We start from the raw sequence: 21,441 nt of genomic DNA, 5'->3' as shown, positions 1-21,441 counted from the left end.
AAGTTAGCAGAGTTTATGTGGGCTATAAATGCAGAAGAAAATTATGCAGCCCAAGTCCTGCAGAGCTGGTGTGTCCTGTGCTGACTTGCCAGCTGAGTTTTAGCTCCATTGCTATTGGCTTGTGCTGGCTGCAGGGGGGTAGTAGCAGAGCTGTTCTCCACCCCAAATCACAGAGTTCTGTCATATTTTAAGCACATAAACCTAGCACTAAGAGCATGATCAAAAACCTGTCAGAAAGAATGGAGACATTTCTACTAAATTTCAAACGAAGATCTAATCTGCACTTTTTTCTCTGCATTCAGTCTTCAAAGTTTAGTGAATCCTAATTGATCGTAAGAATGGCAGTCTAGTAGGTAATTCAGTTCTCTGAAGTACAGCTAGAAACCTAAGTGCACAAGAAACAATAAGTAGAAATAAGCAAAATGTTTGTATACAAATAGTGGGAACATAGGTAAGAAAATGGACAAACTTTACCTACTAGTGCAAGATGTTTGCACAGAGAATCTAGGGGTAATAAAAACCTAGCAGAAACAATAACTGGAGTCAACTGAGTAGTACAGGTTATTCAAAAGGGAGGTAAGTAGAGCTGGTAACATTGCCTGAAACAATAGGATAATTTGTGGTGAAACTAGTTATGTCAATAAAACAGATTCTGTTTGGATCAAGCACTTCAAGCATGAAAAAGTTGGGGGTTTTTTTCAGAATTAATGCTTGTGGAAAATCCCCTGGGTGTCAGATTTCATTCTGCAACATTATTGTAGAGAGGAATGTAAAACAGAATCTGTCATTAAAAGATGTTGAAGCTCACAAATTTCTTCACCAGTTACTAATCCAACTAAAGATAATGACAGTATAGATCTGGTTTTTGCTTTGAAATATGTAGATAACAAAATGTAACCTCTAATCAAACATTCAGGCACTGAGTCAATTAACATTACATGACAAAATAAGTAATGGTCAGCAGACTAATAAGCAAAACAAGCTAGTTAAATAAATGAAATATTATGGGGCTTCATGGTTGTTTCTGTGAAGAAGACATCAAATTCCATCGAGTGTAACATATTGTATTGTATCTGATAACAGGGAACTAGGTTCAGCTATCCAGGAAGTCCCCTCCAGACCCATGTTCCTAAATTTGTCAGTTAAATGCAGGAGCCTTAACTAAAGCAGAGGTAACTATAAGACAGTTTGACAAATTTGCTTGCTGTCAGTATTCTTTAACATTCTTCAACTCAATGCTGAATTTAGACATTGAAGAATCTGTTTTTGTGACAGTGTAAATGTTTGAGATGTAGGCCAGGGTATCTGTTGTCTACTGGGTGTCTATCAAACCTGCCAGTTCATCTAGAGAGTCTGATTCAGATGCCTTCTCCATAGATCAGCCCTTCTGGGCTCCCTCATCCCTGAACAGTCTTGAGTAAGATAAGGTTGGTATGGCATGTGTACAGTTTGTACAGGCTAGTGAAGAAGATGAAATTGGAGAGCTATTCTCTGGTAGAGAGGATGTTCACCCTAGAGAAGAGAAGGCTCAGGGGGATTTTACCAATCTACGTAAATACCTGTGCAAAGAAGATGGAGCCAAGCTCTTTCCCGTGGCAAGAAAAGAGGCAATGGGCAAACACTCAAACAAAGGAAGTTTCCTTTGAACATCAGAAAACACTTTCCTACTGACAGGGTGACTGAGCACTGGCACAGGTTGCCCAGAGAAGATGTGGAGTCTACCTCCTTGGAGGTTTTCAAAAGCCACCTGGACATGATCCTGGGCAACTGGTTCTAAGGGCTACTGATTGAGCAGGGTTTGGACAATATGACCTCTAGAGATCCCTGCCAACCTCAATCATTCTGTGAGCAAGCTCCAGTCATTTTAGTAAATTTAATTCTAAAAGTCAGGCAAAGTTTGATGCTTAATATAAATGTTCTGCATAACTCCAGAGATACCCACTCACTGTGAAACTGTGATTTCTGGAGGCAGACTATGGCTTGCTCAGAAAATCAGACAGGAATTATAAAGTGGATTGCTATCATGCTTGTCCATATGCACCCATTATTATTAGAAGTAGCAGAAGAGAACAGGCAGAAAAGATGCTACAGGGACCTTTAAGGGAGTTTTCCTAAAGAAGAGAGGTTTTGAAATTTGCGTTAGCATTGCACTGGCTCTGTAATGCTCTTAACTTATCTCTTTCTTCCTACCAAATACTGGGTACTTCTCTCTGTGTCAGCAATGAGGAACTCTCAGCCTGGAAAAATGAGTTAGGTTTGGAGAAAGTACAGCCGAGAGAGTAATTCAAAGGATTTCTGAAATTAACCCCTTTTTTCCTCTGTCCTCTCTCATGATCTGAAACTCTTTCTCCCCAGTGCAACACCATTGTAGCTCCTTTCTTTGAGCTGAACTTAGTAACTCATGTCCTTGTGCTCATCACACTTCATTTGTGGCTGTTCATTCTCCGTGTGACAGTACAGCAGGTGGGTCCCAAACAGTCCCACTGTGACTTACAGCTTCAGTGTGTGCCCAGGCGTGCTATTCATGTTATACCTCAGAAACAACAAAGAGCTTTAAAAATATTGATTCAGGAAATCCTGGAGGGTTTTCTGCTGTCCTGTGAGGGATAATGCATGGTTGTTATTTGAAGAAGTTCTTACCCCAGATCTTCTGGTGCTCAGTTTTGCCTGTTTAGTGATTGGGGAAAGGGACTACTTGGCCTGTATGTTTCCTGACTGCACTCCTTTTGCAAAAGCTTTTCACTACAGACCCATATAATGTCAACTAGTTTATGTAATTTTCTGATATGTAGGAATCATATTGATTTAAGTTTTATATCATACCTAATCCTGTCCAAATACTTAAAGTGAAGGGCTGAAAACAGACAACAATTTACTTGCCCAATGCAAAAAATCGCATTTTTCCTTTTGCACCCTGCTAATGTATTGTAAGAGAGGATGAACAAACAGATTGGTCTCCTCCCACCACATAGCTGCATTGCCAGCACTCAGGAAAATAAAGACTGCATGGATTAAAAAGTCGCAAGGTTACTATTAAGGCATAGCTACTGAAACAGGAGCATGCACTGGAGAGCTCTCAGTTCAACAGAAGCAGTCCTGTTTTGAGCAATGTCAGCCTCACTGCTAACGTGGGAGCCAGGGATGAGAATGCAGGTAAGATCTTTCTATACTAGGGCATGAGCAAATCAAGATGAATTGCAGCCATTGCCACAGTAATTTGTACGGTGCATTTTTTCTTTTAAATCTTGACTTTTGAAAACTGCTTTATTTTCAGCTGCTTGAGACAAAAGCATTGGAGTTCTTTCAGCACTGCCTATGAAGTGACATTACTGTTTGTGCTTGTTTTGAAATCTATTTATGCTGCACATTTAAGAAAGCATTTGCAGCTCCTAAGGTTTATGTGTGTATACAATCATTTAAACAAACTTCCTTAGCGTTTTTTCCCTAGGCACCCTCTGGAGAAATCTTCCTCTGAATCACAGTTTGTGCATATGCAATTAATTACTGTCAGGCTGTTACACAGACTGATCATGTGGGAATTGACCATTTCATTTTCACATAGAAACAGCCTTTGCCTTTTGCTGTCACTTAGAAACAGCCCTTGCATTGGCATCTTGATGACGCTCTTATCCTCAGTTTGCTTGATTAGATATTTTGATTGAAGTACTTGAAAGACGTAATTTCATAAATGCGCTTAAAGCAATTCCACCCAAACCACCTCATTCTCCCTAAATCATTCACATTTTATTGCTGAGTTTTCAAATACCTTTAAAAAGCTTTGTGTTGTTATGTGTCAATTTTTGAACTGTGTACCTTGTAGACATCTCACAGTATCCTGGTGATTAATGGTAGGATAATAAAAAAATCTTCACTTAGAAAAATACTTTAACTTCTAGAGTTCTCTAACCAAATATCCTTTTTTTTTCTATAAATATGCAAACTGTTTTATGAAAGTGAAAACTGATTATGGGCCATTAAACTATTCTGAATATTGTTTGTACTGATCACTCATATTTATTTTAATATGCACCTAAGAGTACATAAAAAAATTATTTATGGCTATAAATATATAGATCTATTTTAACACCAAGAAGAATCTTGAAGTTATTTCTGAGCCTTTCAGTAACAGTAGATGGTTGGTGCATGGGCAATATGGAGACCCATAAATAGCCTGTTGACTTAAAGTATTCTGCTTCCATATGCTCAGACTGGTAGCTCTGCTACACGAGACAAGATTTGGAGGTAAAGGTAGTATCTTTGGTTTTATTTGACCAGCTGGTTAGGTGAAAATATTAAACTGAGTTTTGTATTTTTGCTTAGATTTTTCTAATAAAAAACTATTGAACCTACCTAAAAAAAATTTGTTGTGTCATTGTCCTGAGCCTTTTGGCTACAACAAGATGCCATGAAACATCTCTACGTTATGCCAGATAGATAGGAAATGACAGTAGTAGTTCTGAATGGTTGATGGCAAGTAATCACACTTAACAGAAATGTGTCAATATCATGATCAATGCAAAAAGTGTTTCCTTATGCACATGCATACACAGTCTTGCATTGCTATTCATTGATTCTTAAGTCCTGGAGTACTAACTTTTTTTTCTTTTACTCTTCACCAAACAATGGTATATCTTGACCACACACTCTCCAAATAATCTTTCATTGTACCTTATAAAAAAAGTAATCTATGGAGACTACACTGAAAGGAGTTGGAAAAATAGGGAGGAAATATTAAGAGAAGGTGAATGTCTGGATACATCTAAATTTTCCATCTGTGAGCTTACACAGAAAATAACTGGTATTGTCATTGTGTCTTTGTATTACATTTGCTGCCAGACAAACTTTACTTTTTTGTCTCTCCTATTTGAGTCAGTATGTTGATTGAATTTATCGTATTTTTTTTAGTAGACTTCTATCTCATTTGAAAAAAAATGCACTGCATATACAGCAATTGAAGTTGTCTCATGTTGTCACTGTTTGTTCTTCTCGTTCTAGGTGATGTGATTGTCTATATTAATGAAGTTTGTGTCCTTGGACATACTCACGCAGATGTAGTCAAACTCTTCCAGTCTGTTCCTATTGGTCAGAGTGTCAACTTGGTGCTATGTCGTGGATACCCTTTGCCCTTTGATCCTGAAGATCCTGCCAACAGCATGGTGCCACCCCTTGCAGTAATGGAGAGGCCTCCGGTAGTGGTAAATGGAAGACATAACTATGAAACTTATTTGGAATACATTTCTAGGACTTCTCAGTCTGTTCCAGACGTAACAGATCGACCACCACACTCCTTGCACTCCATTCCAGCAGATAGTCAGCTTGATAGCACATTCCCACCACCTGCCCATGATGATAATGTATCAATGGCTTCTTCTGGGGCCACCCAAGCTGAACTCATGACCTTAACCATTGTGAAAGGGGCCCAGGGCTTTGGCTTCACTATAGCAGACAGTCCTACAGGACAGAGGGTGAAGCAAATTCTAGACATTCAGGGATGTCCTGGTTTGTGTGAAGGTGACCTCATTGTTGAGATCAACCAGCAGAATGTACAGAACCTGAGCCATGCAGAAGTAGTGGATATACTTAAAGAATGTCCTGTTGGAAGTGAAACTTCTTTGATTATCCATAGAGGAGGTAAGTTTGGAAAGTCTGTACAATTACAAAAATGTGTGTAAAAGGTTCTAAACCATAAGACATACATATACTCACTAGATCCTTGTTTGCTAGATTGGAAATTAATTTCCATGTTGTGGGAGGTGACACCATTGGTTCTGGAAAAGCGTGTCTGCAATTGAGTATCCTAGGCAAAATCTTACAGTTTGTTGTACATTCCTTTATGTGTTTTGAGTGTCAATGGTCCCATCTCTGTATAAAGAGTAAAACTAGGGCAGTTCCAGACCTTTCAGCCCATAATAGTTTGTGTGGTGTCTGCAGCAAACTCATGTAGTCCCAAAGCAGTGCTGCAAGTTTTAGATATAATTGTATATATTGACTCATTAATGTAGATCAAAATCAGAGCAATCTATTTGCCCTTTACAAGTTACTGGTTTTCCTAAGCCATTTTTCCTCCTTTTCATTCATTGTGAAAACAGTTGTTGGGGTTATTTTCTTTCCTGATAACAGAGATCCATGGTATATATTTCTCTGATTTTAAAAAAGATAGCTTCTAGCAACTTGGTTTTCCTCACCAGCCCAACACAGTAAGTTGGAATGTTCACCATTGGAAGGGGAGAGTCAAGACTTATCTGTAAAGAAGCAATAAGAACAGAAAAAGTGTTAAAAACTTGACAGTGATAAGTTATTTCATAGCTTTTATTACTTTAGCCAAAAAAAATTTCTTTGGTGGTTTGAGGTGGGCAGCCATCATAATTTATTATTACCTGAAGTAAATAATGATTGGATTTTTAAAATTAAAGCTCTTTGTTTCTCTAAAGGCATTCATATGTCACTTAATGTACGTTACTCTGTGCATCAAAAGAAAAAAAAGACAGGATTTTATGCAAAAAGATTCAAAAATACTAACTACTTTCCTTCTGAAGAGTAGAAATTGAGAAGTGAAGCTTTAGTGTTTTCATATGCCAAATGTTTATCCTTACAATACCTAAAAATCTTTAGAATAAGGAATATGGTAACATTATCTCAAATTGCAGAAGTAACAAACACAAGGTGATTCTGGGTGATCTATAGTCACATAATCAATAAAGTATTTTTCATGTATATATATATATAAAAGAATGCTTTACAAGAGACAGAATCTGACATTTCTTTGGAATGAAACCAAATTAGGATGATAATTAAACTGGTATTACTATAGTATACGGACTTGGAGAAAGTTAATGGTTGCAGAGAAGCTATATTCATTGGTATTAAATCTGGTTCTCCTTAGTGTCCATTAAGAATCTTGAACAGTGGAGTAAGCAAAATTCTTTTTTATTAAGAAGTTGACAAATTAGGGAAAATTTCATAGCCAAAAAAGAGCATAAAGAGGATTAGAAGGGTTAGTGTAACCCCAAAAGGTGGAATTTTATTTTGAAAAAGGCAAGGTAATCACTCTCTAGAGGAAAACAATTTACAACACCAGTCTTCAGAGAGAAGTGGAGTGTGAAATCCAGTATGCTGAACAAGCCTGAGTAATAATAGACATCGAAACAGGTATTTCAGCAATCACTGCAGGACAGTAGCAAAAAAAACCTGAAGCAGCAACATACACAAGCCCTTGAGGATAATTGCTCTCTCTGAAGAGAATTTCTTCTTAGAGCATTGATTCATGATCAAAACATGATAGTTTAACATTGATCAACATGATAGTTTAACAAGTTCTGGTACATTAACTGAGCTGTGGTTATTTTCTACACATCACTGTGGCAGGTAGGAGATACTACACTGAGCTCAATGCTCAATAAAAGCAGTGTAAATTTACACCCTATGCTCTTGTCTGAGGCCAAACACTGAGGTACAGGTCGTTCCCCTGGCTCAGCTGACACAACATACTAGGTCCAAATGCAGTAACATTTAACCCTCTGTTGCTGGGGCAGGAGTTGGTTGGTTGCTTTAGAGAATGCAAGGAAGAGAAAGAGAGCATGTTTTGTTCATGGTAGAGCAATGACCAAGACTAAAGCAAATGTTTAGAAGTACTACAGTGTCATTAAACTTAATGGGAGGGTACAGAAGAAATGCATGTTGACTATCATAAATTTTTGTGCATCAGAAATAATGATACCTTAACTCAAGGCTGCAAAACTATGAATTTTTTTTTTTTTAAAAAGGCTCTCTGGTTTGAGTGATTCAAAAGAACTGAAAAAATAGTGTATGAATCAGACCTACTCTACCTAAGAGATGGCTAAATCACAGCTTAACACAAATGTGAGAACTGTTTTAAGATGACAACCAGGATCTCATTTCTTTTTTATTCATATATTCTTAGGAAAAGGGAATCTATGTTACCAAATATACACCTATAATGCAGGTTATTATGTCTATGTTAGTCTTCATGTCTCCTTTTATAGTCCCTGGGCAGAAATACATTTTTCTATGATGTAATTCATGTAATTCCACTGTATATGTTTCAAGTAAGTCAGGTATATCTAGGTATACCTTAGAACTATATTTGCTGCTTGACTCATTATAAAGGGAGTAGAGGATGACTGATTCAGGTGCATGTGTTGATCCAACATGTTATAAATAATAAACAGGTGATAAGATTTGGTCACGTAAGATAATCTGAATACTCAACCAAATATTTAGAGAAACCTACTTTGACTCTAAAATATTTAGTCAATGACACCAGTAAAGCAAGGCATAATTTCTCATTACTCATGGATCCAATTTTTATTTTATTATCTCTGATTTGTAATGACACTTGAATTATGCCATCCTTTTCCATCATTACCCTGTGCATCCTGTCTTTAATGTCTCATTTTTAAGATTAAGACCAAAGGGCTGTTCCTGCCTGTGGAGGAAGGCTGTGTTTTGCATAAGGTTGTGCGTTGCCTTGTAATGTATTCTGTCTCTGATATGAATATGGCCTGACTGCTCACCTAACTGTGGCAAATCCATTTCTGTAAGTGACTTAATTTCTTTCTCATCCAGCAATCTTATCTACATTGCAGACAAGAAACAGATCAACACTGACTGATTTATTCTCACTATAGGAAAAGGTATCTCATACTGGAAAAAAATACTCCCTCGGATGCACATATTATGCATGCTATAACATTTTAAAAACATTGTCCCTCAGGCTTAAAAAGGCCAACAGCCAGAGTATGCAGGAGAAGGAAAGGTCTGGATGTTTCAAAAGGATGGAGGGAATAGCAGTACTCAAATTTAAAGAGGCCACTAAGACCTCTCTAACCATCACCAAATAGAGACTCGTCATGGGATACAATCCAGCTGGAGGAAGTCCCACAACTCGTAGTCTACTTGTTTTAAGATTCCAAAAGCAGAAGTAGCAATTTATCTGCATGTTAAAAAAAAAATAATAATAGAAACAATATAACTTGTCTATCAAAGAAAATACAAAGCATCTCTCTAGCAGTGGCTAGACATCTTACTGTCTTTCTTTTGTTTATTGGACAAGTTCTTTGCTAAGTAGACACACTATAATAGTTCAGTTTCTTTACATCTGTTTTTGCTGAACAGCTGTATTGTTTCCATTGATTACTATAAGCTGACAGATATGTTTGTACTGAAAAAAAACACTAAAATTATTGGAAAAGGTAGTGGAAAATTGTTACCTAAAAAAATAAAAGGAAAAAATTAATATTAAAAAAAAAATAAGATAACACCCAAAGAGATTTACCCCTTTCCAGTTTTGGTTCAGGCTTTATGCTTTATCCTCAGCTTCTGCAGTAGATTTCATTGAGTGTAGGCTGCTGAAATAGTGTGGAAGAGCTCTCAAAAATCAGTCTTTCTGACTGTAGATAGAGCATAAATTCTGAATTAGTCCGCTACTACTGAAAACCAGCACTTAGTGGTTGAAGTGGTATGTAGCAAAATTATGTAGAGCAAAATATTCAATAATGAGGACTTCAAAAACTTGGTTTGGCATGTTCTACTAAATGAGCTATCCAAGTATTTGACATACGCCATCTCTTTTGGAAAATACCTTTGAAATATATGAACCTATAGACAGCAGCCCAGCTCCAGAAGTGTTCCTGTCTAAAAAAGAACTGACAGATTCCAAAGTAAACCCATCAAGACTATGTCTGAAATACTGTTGTAAAGGAAACCTGCAGACAACTCAGGACTGAGTCATGAAGTTATGGCAACTCATAACAGGTGTTGAGAGTGAAACATTAAATGCAAAAAGTGGGGGACTGACAAAATTCCTACATCAGATGGCTATTTTGTAATCATTGAATCAGAGAATGGTAGAATCCAAATTGGCTCTGAGAAACTGAGGCTGTTGGTACGAAATTGAGCCAGAGAACTGGCACACTGTCCACACTGTTTAATTGTTAGCCCAGTCCTAGTGTGGGACTGGACTGTCAGCAGCCGGTGTCACTGTGACACAGCATGGGAAATAGTGAGGGCCACATGCAATGCACAAACAGACAAGAGGAGGAGGGAGAATTTAACTGTATAGTTGTAAATTGTGTGAATAAAAGGAAGGTAAATTATCTTTCTCAGATATTGTATAAATCTCAGTAGAAGTGTGTAACTCCTTAAAATCACTAACAGGTACCAGTACATCACACAGCATCAGCAATTTCAAAAACAGGCAGAAATTTCACCAAAAAAATCTCTGAATAGTCTAGTGAAAAAAACTAACCCCTCAAAATAAGCAGACTTCAGTGGAAGAAACCTTCCATTCTCAGTACCCTTTCCATGGACTTATTTCAGATTTGCCAGCTTTGCCTTTCTACCATAGAGATGAGATGGTTTTTTAAATTTTTTCCAGGATTGCTATGTGTTTCAGTTCCTCTGGTCAGGAGAGCTTTTGGTTCTTTATCTCCAGGTTGTTGTCTCTTTGGAAAGCTTCACAAGATAAAGCTGAGGCAGCACTCTCACCCTGCTGGCACTAGTCTGGCACAGGAAATTCTGGTCTCTTGGTTCCATGAGCTGAGACCACCACTGAGGTCTCTGTAGCTTTTACTCTCATTCTGCAGTTCTTCATTCAAAATATTACCAGCGTACCTGTTGCAAACTGGAGACCCTGTATCTTATGGCTTGCTCATCCCCAGTTCAGGACTTTCTAGTCAAAAGTCCTGAGGGTTTAAAGAAATTAAATTCTTGGAAGTATGTTGTAGGCTTTTGATTTGGGACTTAGGTTTTCCATCATCCTGCTGTCTCTACTGTTTTACATCCCTGAGTCATTGGCAAATTTTTCCTTTCCAGTCACTTCCTAAAGGAACCCAAACGTAAATAAATTGCTTTGTATGGATACTGCAAATTAACAGCGGTCTGTTCATACTTGCCTTGTTCATGAAGTTATGCTTCTTTTGTTGTTTCTGAGAGGAGATTTTGGGACATACAAGGTCTCATACCTCTCCTGCTTCCCGATATACTTTCTCCTCTCCAGATGTTCACTTCAACTGTACATTTGCTCCTGATCCATTTTCTCCTATTTCCTGAAAGTAGTCCAATGTTGAAAGGAATATTTGGCAATATCTGCATTTTTAGCCCTCCTGTATTATTAAATGGCACATATATCTCTTGTTTGCGAACTTAAGGGACATTTGATCACACAAAGGGAATGTGCATATGAATCTAATAGTGAACCACTGACCCATTTGAAGTGAACCATGTGATCCATGGATACCTAGAAGTTAGAGACACGAATGCCCTCTGTCGAACATGCTGCTGACATCATCCTCTTACAATTTTCTCTTTCCAATTTCCCACACCATTTTGCCTTGCCATCCCTCTAAGCACTCTGTTGTTCCTGGATCCATCTGCTTTAAAAATGATGGAAAACAAAGGTTCATAGCTGACCTTTCTCCTTTCCATCTCAAAATTATGAGCGTTTTTTATGACATCATAAATTCAACAGTTTCCTCAGCATGATTTCTCTGTAAACATATTCTTCTCATGCTGGCTTTTGAGTTGTTTCCTCTTTTTTTGTGCTCATTTTTGTTGCTACTTTTAGCTAGTAAGGCCAAAAACATTTAATGATCAAAAATATTGTGAGTCATGCTATATTGTCCACTTCACTGACTTTTCTGTTAGATGTTATGTTGCCCTTTTCCCCACCCCCAGACATGGACACTTGTCCCTTCCTACCTTCCCTACACAGAAATCGTATTTTGCGCAAAATAGTTTCCTAACAGCCTTGTGAGAAGGGCAGTTCTCTTTCCTTTGTTAATTCCAGAAATAAAATCTCTGAAAGATTTTTAGAAAATACTGTTAACATGCAAAAAAAGTTGCTGTTACATTAACAAAAATCCTGAAGCACTGCTTTCCTGACTCATTTTTACAAGGAATGTCTCACCTTGCAGAGTATCATATTTTTAGCTGTGCGATACATACTCTCCTAGTAACCTTCCAATTATTTACATCCTTTTTGCCCTACACATTGAGACTGTTTTATACTTTGGGTTAACTTGTGATATTTTTAAGCATCTTGTGGCAATTATCTGGCATAAAATCTATTTCAATAAATATTACACATGTTATAGCAGGTAAACTAAAAATTAAGTTACATATATAGCCTTGTTTGTGAAGGGATTCAATCTAAACCGTTTTAGTGAGAGAAATTGTAACCTTTCAGTAACACAGGGAATGACAAATTTGAACAGGAGGAGTTAGGGCAGGAGACCAGTTATCCTAAAATTTGCACTAATGAAACTTTCATATCTTTTCTTGTATAGCTCTGATTAGCAGTGAAACAGTGTGCAATTGCTTCCATATTTCTGAATAAAAGACAAAGAAACCATAGACCTCCTTAATGAATATGGATTCCTGAAAAAATAGACATCAATAATAGTTAGTAGCTGTTACACTGTATTACTGGAAGTAGTATTAATTGCATTGTGTTTCAAAGTGGTAGTGCTATAGTTTTGCTGCCTCTTCCTTATTAATGTTTGTGCACTGTGTGGTACATTTGTGGATAATTTTGCAAAGCATTAGTTAAACCCTTTTTACATATATTACACAGAAGGTTTTTAATGACTATTGGAAAGCATTTTGTTTCAAAAGTGCTTTTATCACTGGTGAAACTGTTTTCTGATGTAGGCTTATATGGTCTGTGTGAAATTCGAACAGTGCTTCTAGTAAAACTTGGGGACACTTCTCCTAGGGATGTGTGTGCCTAACTCTTGCTGACATTAGGAGGAGTTAGTTTGCACGCTGGAGAAATAGGTCCCTGCAGAAAACCTTTTAGCAAAAAGAAACACAAGTGTATAGACACATATTGTCATCATTGCATGCCATAAGGACGTAACTACCATTTACTACTCCAGTGGCAATTCTGCCATTACATTCTTATACCCAGGAGGCTACAAACAGTGAGCAGTCAGACATTATAGTTACTATAGGACTACAAAGAGACTTACTGTGCATGTAGGATTTGTGCAGAGCTGCAGGAACTCTGCCTTCAGGACAGGCTTGTCTCTCTTGAGGAGTATGGGGCACATTATTGTCTGATAGCTACAGCCCACATCACTGCTAGAACCCAAGAGCTCCACTGGCAGTACTGCAGACTGGTTTCAGTCTTACTAATATTAGTGAATGAATTCATGCAAATTGAAGAATAGTTTGTTTGAGAAAACAGACTATTTTGCTTGTCTGGCTTGGAATCTGGCCAGGCCAGAGAAGTTTCTCCTCTGTACTTGCAAGCCGTATTATGAGAAAACTTAATGGTATTATCTGGGACTGTACATCTCAGTGAAAGATGACATCTTTTGAAGCCAAATACTTCCCAAGCATGGTATGTGGGAAAACCTGCTGCAATACTGAGAGATGAAGAAACGGGGCTTTTTCCCAGTCACCCATAGTCTAGTTTCTGAGTGAATCTTACCTTCCTCAGAGGAGATTTGGGAGATCTCAGCCTAAGGATGGAGAACTACAGAGCTGGACTCTAAAAAAGTACCTTACTACCTGTGCTTGTGTACTGAGGCATGTCTAAAGTTTAGTCTAAATGTGTTGAACAATGTTTTTGTTGGTTCAGTATAATGTAATGTCCTATTAAACAGCATTTGTTGGGCTTCCAAATCTGTTGTCAAAGTACATTGTGTAGACGTTGTGATGCGGTGATTTGTAAAATAGTGCAATATTTTATAGTAATAAAGTAAGCTAATACACTATGAAACAAGTGACTACATTATCTATTGTGCTACAGACTTGAGACACAGCACTGGGGAGATGGGAAGGTGTGCTTTTCAGGCACTTCCTAAGCCACAAAACTCTCATTGCCCTTATGGTTTGCATATCCAGTAAAAATACAGAAACTAAATTAGTTTTCTAAATGAGGTATTAATCCCTGTACAATTCTTTGAGCAATTTTCATTTAAATTCTTAAAAAGAGAAGGAGGGCTTTAACAATTTGCTATGCTTGCCCTCTGATTCATGCTCAATGGGGGTTTTTTTAATTTTTTTATAAACCAAGATTACAATATTTATTAAATACAACACTGTCCTTCTCAGGAAGCCTTTGGGTGACTCATAATTCAAACACAATCAAAACCAGCACCAGGATACATACCCCTTTGTTGTGTCACCTTCAGTTTACAGTGAAAAAAAAAGGATATGGAAGCTAAAGCTGCCAGGCACAAATTCTGGAAGTTGACTCCGAAGTATGTCCAAGCAGATTTCTAAAGGAAGTAAATTGCTTTCCAAAGCCAGATTTTTCATAACTGGGAACAGTATTTCAGCATAGAAGAAACATACTGTGCAGTGTTCCTGTTTGGTAAATGAGAGAAATCTTGACTTCTATTTGTTTGGTACCTTTTATTCCCATAAGCTAAAAGAAGGCAAGCTTTCTTTACACACATTACATAAGGGTCACCTTATTTTTAGTGTATATTTCAGTTGGGTGCAAATTATACTCAATGGACTTTTTAGAATATTTTTTCTATAATGTAAGCATTTTTAATTGCATTTCACATGTTCTAGATAGAGCACTTCTAAAAATTCTCAGATCATTAGAAGAATCCTCCATATGCATGAATACAAGCACAGATGCAAAATCTTTGAATGAGAAAATGTTTTAATGATCTTTACATTCATTTTATCAATTAATCTCCATTTCTATAATTAGGGTTTTTCATAGCAGAAAATTTACTAATATTTTAAATTGATAAACAATGATGACGATAGTAATAGTAGTAGTAATAATGTTGATAGTAATACTATTTTTCTTAAAGAATTTTTAAAAAATCAGTAAGTAGTACTCCAGGGGTTCATTGACATCATAGAAAAGATTTGCTGATTATGGGAATACCACAGTATTCTCTATATTTTAATAGTTAAACTAAATTCACTTATCAATACGAAGTCAACATCTCTTTCTTACTACCCATGCATAACTTCTGTATTTTAACTTGTTCTCAATAAATATGATTATTTTTGGCATCTAGGGCCAAGCAGTGCCTCTCTACTGCAGTGTAAACGCTATCATATCTCTGAAGTACAGCAAAAGACACCTTAATATGCTCCTTAAGGGTAAAAAAGAATGACCAGTTGAGAAACTGTAAATATGATCCTAGTGGGATAGTGTATCAGAAGATACGGCTTCTCTTTTGCATCAATCTTAAGCCTTGCACTATTTAACATCTCATGTTCTCTGGAATAAGTATCAGGAAGTACTTAGTGAAAGTGGAAAGATTATAGCAGGTCATCCAGCTGTATAACCAAAATGCAGCATGATTACATCAATGGAAGTTCCTAGAGCAGCCCAGAGAGAATTCTGGATAAAATTCCATCAGGCTTTCATCTGTGGCCAGTGAGAGCCAACAAATGTGGTAAAGTCAAAGATGGTCAGCTCCATCCAATTTCTGCCCTTCTTCATTAGCTTGTTCCATGTTTTACCCAGTCCTTTCTCAGTCTGAATGTTTATTGCTTGTCATTCTGGCTCCATTTTCCTTCATTTGGCAATTCAGAGAAGATGCCATTCTTGAATGTCAGCCCAGTCTTTGAACTTAGCCTTGCTTTGAGCAAGAGCTTGGCCTAGCTGAAATCCAACTGTCCCTTCCAAGCTAAAGACTTAGAATATTCTATGGTTCTCCATATTTCTCACATTTGGGGTCCCAGGGTGCTAAAAGAGAGAGTCTCTCATTGAACTAATCACCATCTGGATAATTTTAAACTCCTTCCACAGTACTTCTGAGAGAGAAGGAGAAGCTTTTTAATCTTGTCTCCTTATTACACCATATTGAATATATATTTCTTTATATAGGAAAGTTATTTAGAAGTCAATGCAAACAGGAAGAATGGTGGCATGCTTTTTGATTTCAGCTTGCCAGATGTGTTCCTTGAGATTACATACACAACAAATTATTCTCACACTGTAATTGAAAGCTAATGCAGTCTTTATTTACTTATTATGTAGCATTTCTGAGAGATCTCAGTGGCTTGTGGGGTTGGCTCTAAATCAGAAACATCTGGAGAGTCTGATCCAGCTAACATTCACTGCATAAGCACCAACTAGAATGATTATTTCTACTGAAGTTAATCTTAAATAAGCAAGAGGTTTATCTCATAACTTGTTTATTGCATATCAGACTTTTAACTTTATAAAGGTCTTTATCCTAATAGCATCACATTAGGATGCACTGTACTGAAAAAAGAACCATCTATATACAGCTTCAGTCAAAATGGTCTTTTTTAAGCATTCATTTCACAGTGATTAATTGATTCTACATTTTTTTACATGTCACTAAACGGAAATAAGCTGAAAATCTTTTACATGCAACATCCCTCAACCTTTCTTCCCAGTCTTGCCTTGCAACACATATAGCCTCGTTCTCCTCAGCACTTGTTGTCAGGGATCCTGAGCAGGCAGCAACAGTGAATCTTTCCTCATCTGTACTGGGCAGCAAGCGGGGATCCTTTTTGATGAGGAAAACAGGCATCTCTATGGTGCCAGTCAGCTACTGTAAACATCTAAAGTGACTGAAATCAATAGTCTTCTAAAAGAACCTGTTCTCTCCTGTTGAGTATTAAAGTTTTTAAAAATTCACCTAACATTTCACATTTAAATTTCTACTCACTTTTGGTCAGATGAATCCCAACTTAACCATAAAATATTTAGATTTCTAGTCTACATGACTCAAAATATTTACCCCTACAGCCAGTGGTGGAAAATAAGCACCTGAAGAGGATTACTTAAATCATTTTATTCAGTCGTTGCCTGGGCAGCTTGTTCTCTCAGTTTTCCCATTACGCTCCATGGACTAGAGAGAAGTCTGGATGAGAACTTTAGGTTAACTGACCAGCCAGATAAACAAGGGTGCATGAGATGAGTCCTGCCCACACACCAGAGGCAAGCATAGTTAATAATCAAAGTTATTAGAAAAACTCTGCATGATCACAAAAGCTGAAATCTATCTCATGCACTCAGGCTAAATATGGAATCCCATTTATGCTACTATAGAAAACAGCCTGGATTTCTTTATAAAAGTGAAGTTAGAAATGTAGACTACAGAAAATAATTTGTATTAAATATATATTAATATCTTTATTAATACTTCAAGTTTTATTTTAAAATTTAATTGCTTTTATATAATGGACTTCTGTAAGTCTTTACATGCAACAACTCACTCCTTACCTAAAAATGGAAACAAGTAAAATTAGTATGGCTTACATTGGATTGAAAAGTTGTTTCACCTATCAATCTTTTAACATAATTGTAAGAAGGAAATCAGTGAGGGAATTTATTTTTAATGAACTATCTCTAGGAAAAGTTCTTGGCTTCTGACTAAATGCACTTTCTTTGGAAATCCTGTAGAAAACATAAAATCAATACTGATAAACTTTGCAGTTGGCAGAGAGTTTGGTCCACGTCATTGAATAGATAAGCCATTACTGATAAAGAGCAATGTGGAATGCTTAATAAATTAAGCATCAGCAAACAGGAAATGTTTTTATCCAGTCATTGCAAATTAATTCCTGAAAGAGAGTAAGGAATGCAACCCAAACTTGTAAAAGTGCTTTTGAATCATTATATATAATCACCTAAGCATAGCAACAAAATGAAGAAGGCAGATTCAGAACAACTTCTTAAAACTAAAGGTTTTGTTTATATTTTTCTTAGTAAGATGCCATTGGTAAACTATTTTATTGCACTTATTATTAATGTTAAGAAAACCAATGAGCTCCTGTTCCAGGTAGTCTTTCCCTGCTTCTTCCATCTTATTTTTTCAATTTTTCCCATTTGCTTCAAAGTTACTTTGTGTCACTTCCATATACTATGCAATGATCAAGCATCTTGTAGAAGTCTTATCTTTAACTAAAGTTTCTCTTTTTTTCAGACCTGAAATATGGGATTTCTATAGGATTTTCCATACAGTTCTTCATTAGCTAAAGTAATGGCTTATTCAGTTGTCCATGTGCAAGGTAGATGGAAAGATGTTTCCTTACTACCCAGCTCCTATAGTATGACTCATTTCCTGTGCAGACAACTAGGCATATAATTTCAGAATTTATTTCCTGTAGTACTCTTGCAATTAGTTGTTCATTAAAAGCTTGTAGAAATGAAAGAAAATTACTTTGCTTGGGAAAAGTACTCCAAAACAGAGCTGAAAGTATAGAAACCAGCTAGTGAAGAATTAGACATTTAAGAGAAGATGTTTTGGGTCACATAAAGAGTACTGGTAGGAGTCGTGTTGTTGGATGATCCTTTTTTCAGCAGATAGGAGGCACAGTCCCTGACTTACAGCTCTCTGGGTATCAGTCTACTAGCTATAAAACTGCTTCAAAGACATTTGTGGTTGCCATGAGTAAATATTTACCTGAAACAGCTGCAGCCATCCTGTGTGTCAAGCAGGTAACAGCAGTCTGATGGAGAGATCTCTTTGGTTTTGTCCAGGTGTGTAGGCTGCCTTTGTTCCTCTGAAAGTGCCTGAGTTAGTCAGGTCCTTCTGCAGTGAAGACACCCCTCCTTCCTGAGGTCCTGATGGAGAGAGATTTCCAATGGTTGTGGGTTCTGAGCAAGTGGAAGAAGGGTCAGGGCAGAGAGCTGGAGATCTGCAGCCTAATCGAGCAACCTGCTGAGAGGAGCAAAGAGCAGACACATGGGCTGCAGAGGGAATGGGGTGAAAATCTTCTGGGGACAAGCAGGGAGTATACAGAGCTTTTTATAACTCAGGGAGTCATCAATTCCACTGGGAACAAGGACCTCTAATGTAGGGACACCGTGAGCAGGGCAAGCTGTTCAGAAGTTTCTTTGATTTCTATATACTCCATTTAATGACTTTACATCTTCCCTATTTGAAAACATATGTATCTTAGTGCTATTATGATAAAGCTCAGTGGTTTTGGGGGTTTTTTTTGGTTATATATATAACCAAGCCTTTGGAACTGTTATGAGTCTAGGCAGATCAAAGATAAAATCTTTGGCCAGCCTGGGATCCAGCTCATGTGGGAAGAAAACACCAAATCAAAACCTCCTATATTGCCACAAAATAGAAAGTAATTTATTCACCAGTTTGATATATCCTTCACCTTGCAGCTTAAAGGCTTGAATTCTGGGACTAAGAACTGACGTTGCTTCTCCTTATGAACTGATAATCATTTCTGTGGCTATGTAATTGTGAGTTAGTAATGAAGAAACAAAACTCACACAGAAATTCTAGGGATTTCAGAGATTTTTATAGAAAATTGCAGCAGTTTTACAATTTGGGGTGATAAAGACAGAAATAATATGCATTATTATAATTATGAAGTCAGAAAAAAAGAGACCCAAATTGAAATATACTGCTATCACTTTCTCCTTTGCTACTTAAAGCTATGAAATTTATATTTGGTAAAAAACCAAAGATGTCAAAGAAATAAAAAATAAGTAATAGTGGTTTAGAATGCAATATAATAAATAAGAAAATAATCATTTTGTGTATTGAAAATAATATTGCTAATTAAAACAAGCAAATTTAGGAAAGAAAAATAATGCCTCTGAAATTTTGCAGATAGGGGATCAGGCTTAGTCTGTAGAGAGTGAGTATTAATGCTGAAGTACTCAAAAGCTTTCTATTTTTTGCTCCTCTCTGTTGTCTGAAAGATAAAGAACTGCAGTATAACAACATATATACTTTTGTCACTAAATTTAAATGCATCTATTGCAGAGTACTGGTGTAGAATTGCAATTCAGTTACATTTCTAACTTGTTCCTACTAGGAAAGAGATGAATAAAAATTCATGACTTGTGTTTCTACAGAGGTACCCATTTTTATTCATTAATATGTGATAGCTACTTGCACACTGGTTTGGTTTTTTTCAGTTTGCCTCAACAGTAAGCAAAATTTAACAGATTAAGGAGAATTATTGGTATTTGCCGTGTCTCCCATTTAAGGTCTCTTTGTATGGCAGAACACAAAATTTTCAGAACATTCCTCAGGGAAAAAATTGTTCAGTGGAGGATCTGAAAATAATTTTGTTTGTCTTCTCTTGCATATTGATTTTATTTTCGAATGGCAGCAAAAAATTTCTGAATTACTAACTTCTGAGTAGATGGAAATATAATTTTTTTTTTAATTAGAATGGGTTTGTAATTTGTTTCCTCTATCCTATCAGTCCTAAACAATTTTTTAAAATTCACCAAAGAGAACGTCCACTGAGAAATAGAGCAACTTAATCTAGAACTGTCAGTTGCCTGATGAATCAAAAACTTTTTGATGGTATAAGAAGCAAAGGCCTGTTTATAATAGGGTAAATTACTTCATTCTCCATGTTATCAGGGACTTCTAATATTTAGTGCTTGCTAAATATTAGATGATCCTGCTAAAGGCTAGATGGTCAGCAGGTATTTTTTCTAGAACTGGAATAGAAATTTCATCTGAGATCCAATTTATTATGTTTTTTTACCCGTTAAATGTTCAATACATTCTGGAAATGCAGATGCTTTTCACAAAAATGGCTTTAGACAATTACCATTAACCAATGAAAACTCCCTTTGCTAAAAGACTCTAATTAGAATTAACCTTCTCCTTCCTCTTCCCCTGAAGTAGACCCTTTGTTGTTGATCCCTATGACATGAATTATACTCAAGGGGAAATTTCCTCTACGAACTATTTGCTATCCTATCTGATTGGGATTATACACCAGTAATCCTGTATGATGACTGGGTAAAGAGCATACAGATCTACACTTAGTGTCTTTTTATTTATCTATTCTTTGGGGAAACCCAAGGAGAAAGTATGATGACCACTGCAGATTAATTGTGCTGTTCATCCAGATTCCTTCAGCCAGCTATGTTCTTCAGGCATAAATTCAGTGTTTTTGTCTTGTGATCAAATGGGGATACTGAGGTATAAGGGTAAACTGAGGAAGAAGATATTTTACAGATCCAAAGGCTACATCCAAGTTTGTTTTCTTACGCAGTAAGTTCTGATTTTAAATAAGGAGGGACATACATGCTATGTACCCTAGCATGTCTTTCTAAAAATGCTAATTTTTAAGGTCCACAAGGTGCTTCACAGTTGTCAGCACCATAATCTCCTCTGTTTAACTTGTCATGTTTATGTACTGTTCCAATTTTCTCAGTATTGAGGGGTTTATTTCCATTATGTTGGACAGATCATCTAACTCTCAAGTCTGAAACCAATTTATGTTCCTCTGAGAGACGGAGCACTGTCACAGGGAAAGAAACTATTCACAGTTTTCTTCCTTTTCCTTGTAATATATTCATTTAATACTTATCACTTCCCAACTATCTTGTCAGGATCCTTTTTCAGCATCATTTTTTAGTGTTCTGTTCATTAACTTTTTAAAGTACTGCACAGGACTACATGTGACCAGCACATAATCTAAACATCATAAAATTCACATCAATACTGTTCTTCTCTCATTAGACTT

The 21,441-nt window shown here is 36.7% G+C and overlaps 1 protein-coding gene across 11 annotated transcripts in view; it reads left to right on the top strand.

Annotated features, from left to right (window-relative positions):
• MAGI2 (membrane associated guanylate kinase, WW and PDZ domain containing 2) overlaps positions 1–21,441 on the top strand; it is a 719,843-nt gene that overhangs the window by 593,506 nt on the left and 104,896 nt on the right. For 10 of the 11 annotated variants that reach the window (XM_042018451.1, XM_042018449.1, XM_042018452.1 and 7 more), the window contains one exon: positions 4,996–5,631. The exons of the other annotated variant lie outside the window; for it this stretch is intronic. In XM_042018451.1, the coding sequence (XP_041874385.1) occupies positions 4,996–5,631 (636 nt within the window). The remainder of the gene's footprint in view (positions 1–4,995; positions 5,632–21,441) is intronic. 11 annotated transcript variants of the gene reach the window in all.

This window comes from Corvus kubaryi, unplaced genomic scaffold (genome assembly GCF_017639235.1).
Source record: "Corvus kubaryi isolate FWS band 111438036 unplaced genomic scaffold, C.kubaryi_AGA036_p1.0 137, whole genome shotgun sequence".
NCBI classification, from domain to species: Eukaryota; Metazoa; Chordata; class Aves; order Passeriformes; family Corvidae; genus Corvus; species Corvus kubaryi.
Note: the sequence above shows the minus strand (reverse complement) of the source record. Positions and strands in the feature narration are given on the sequence as shown.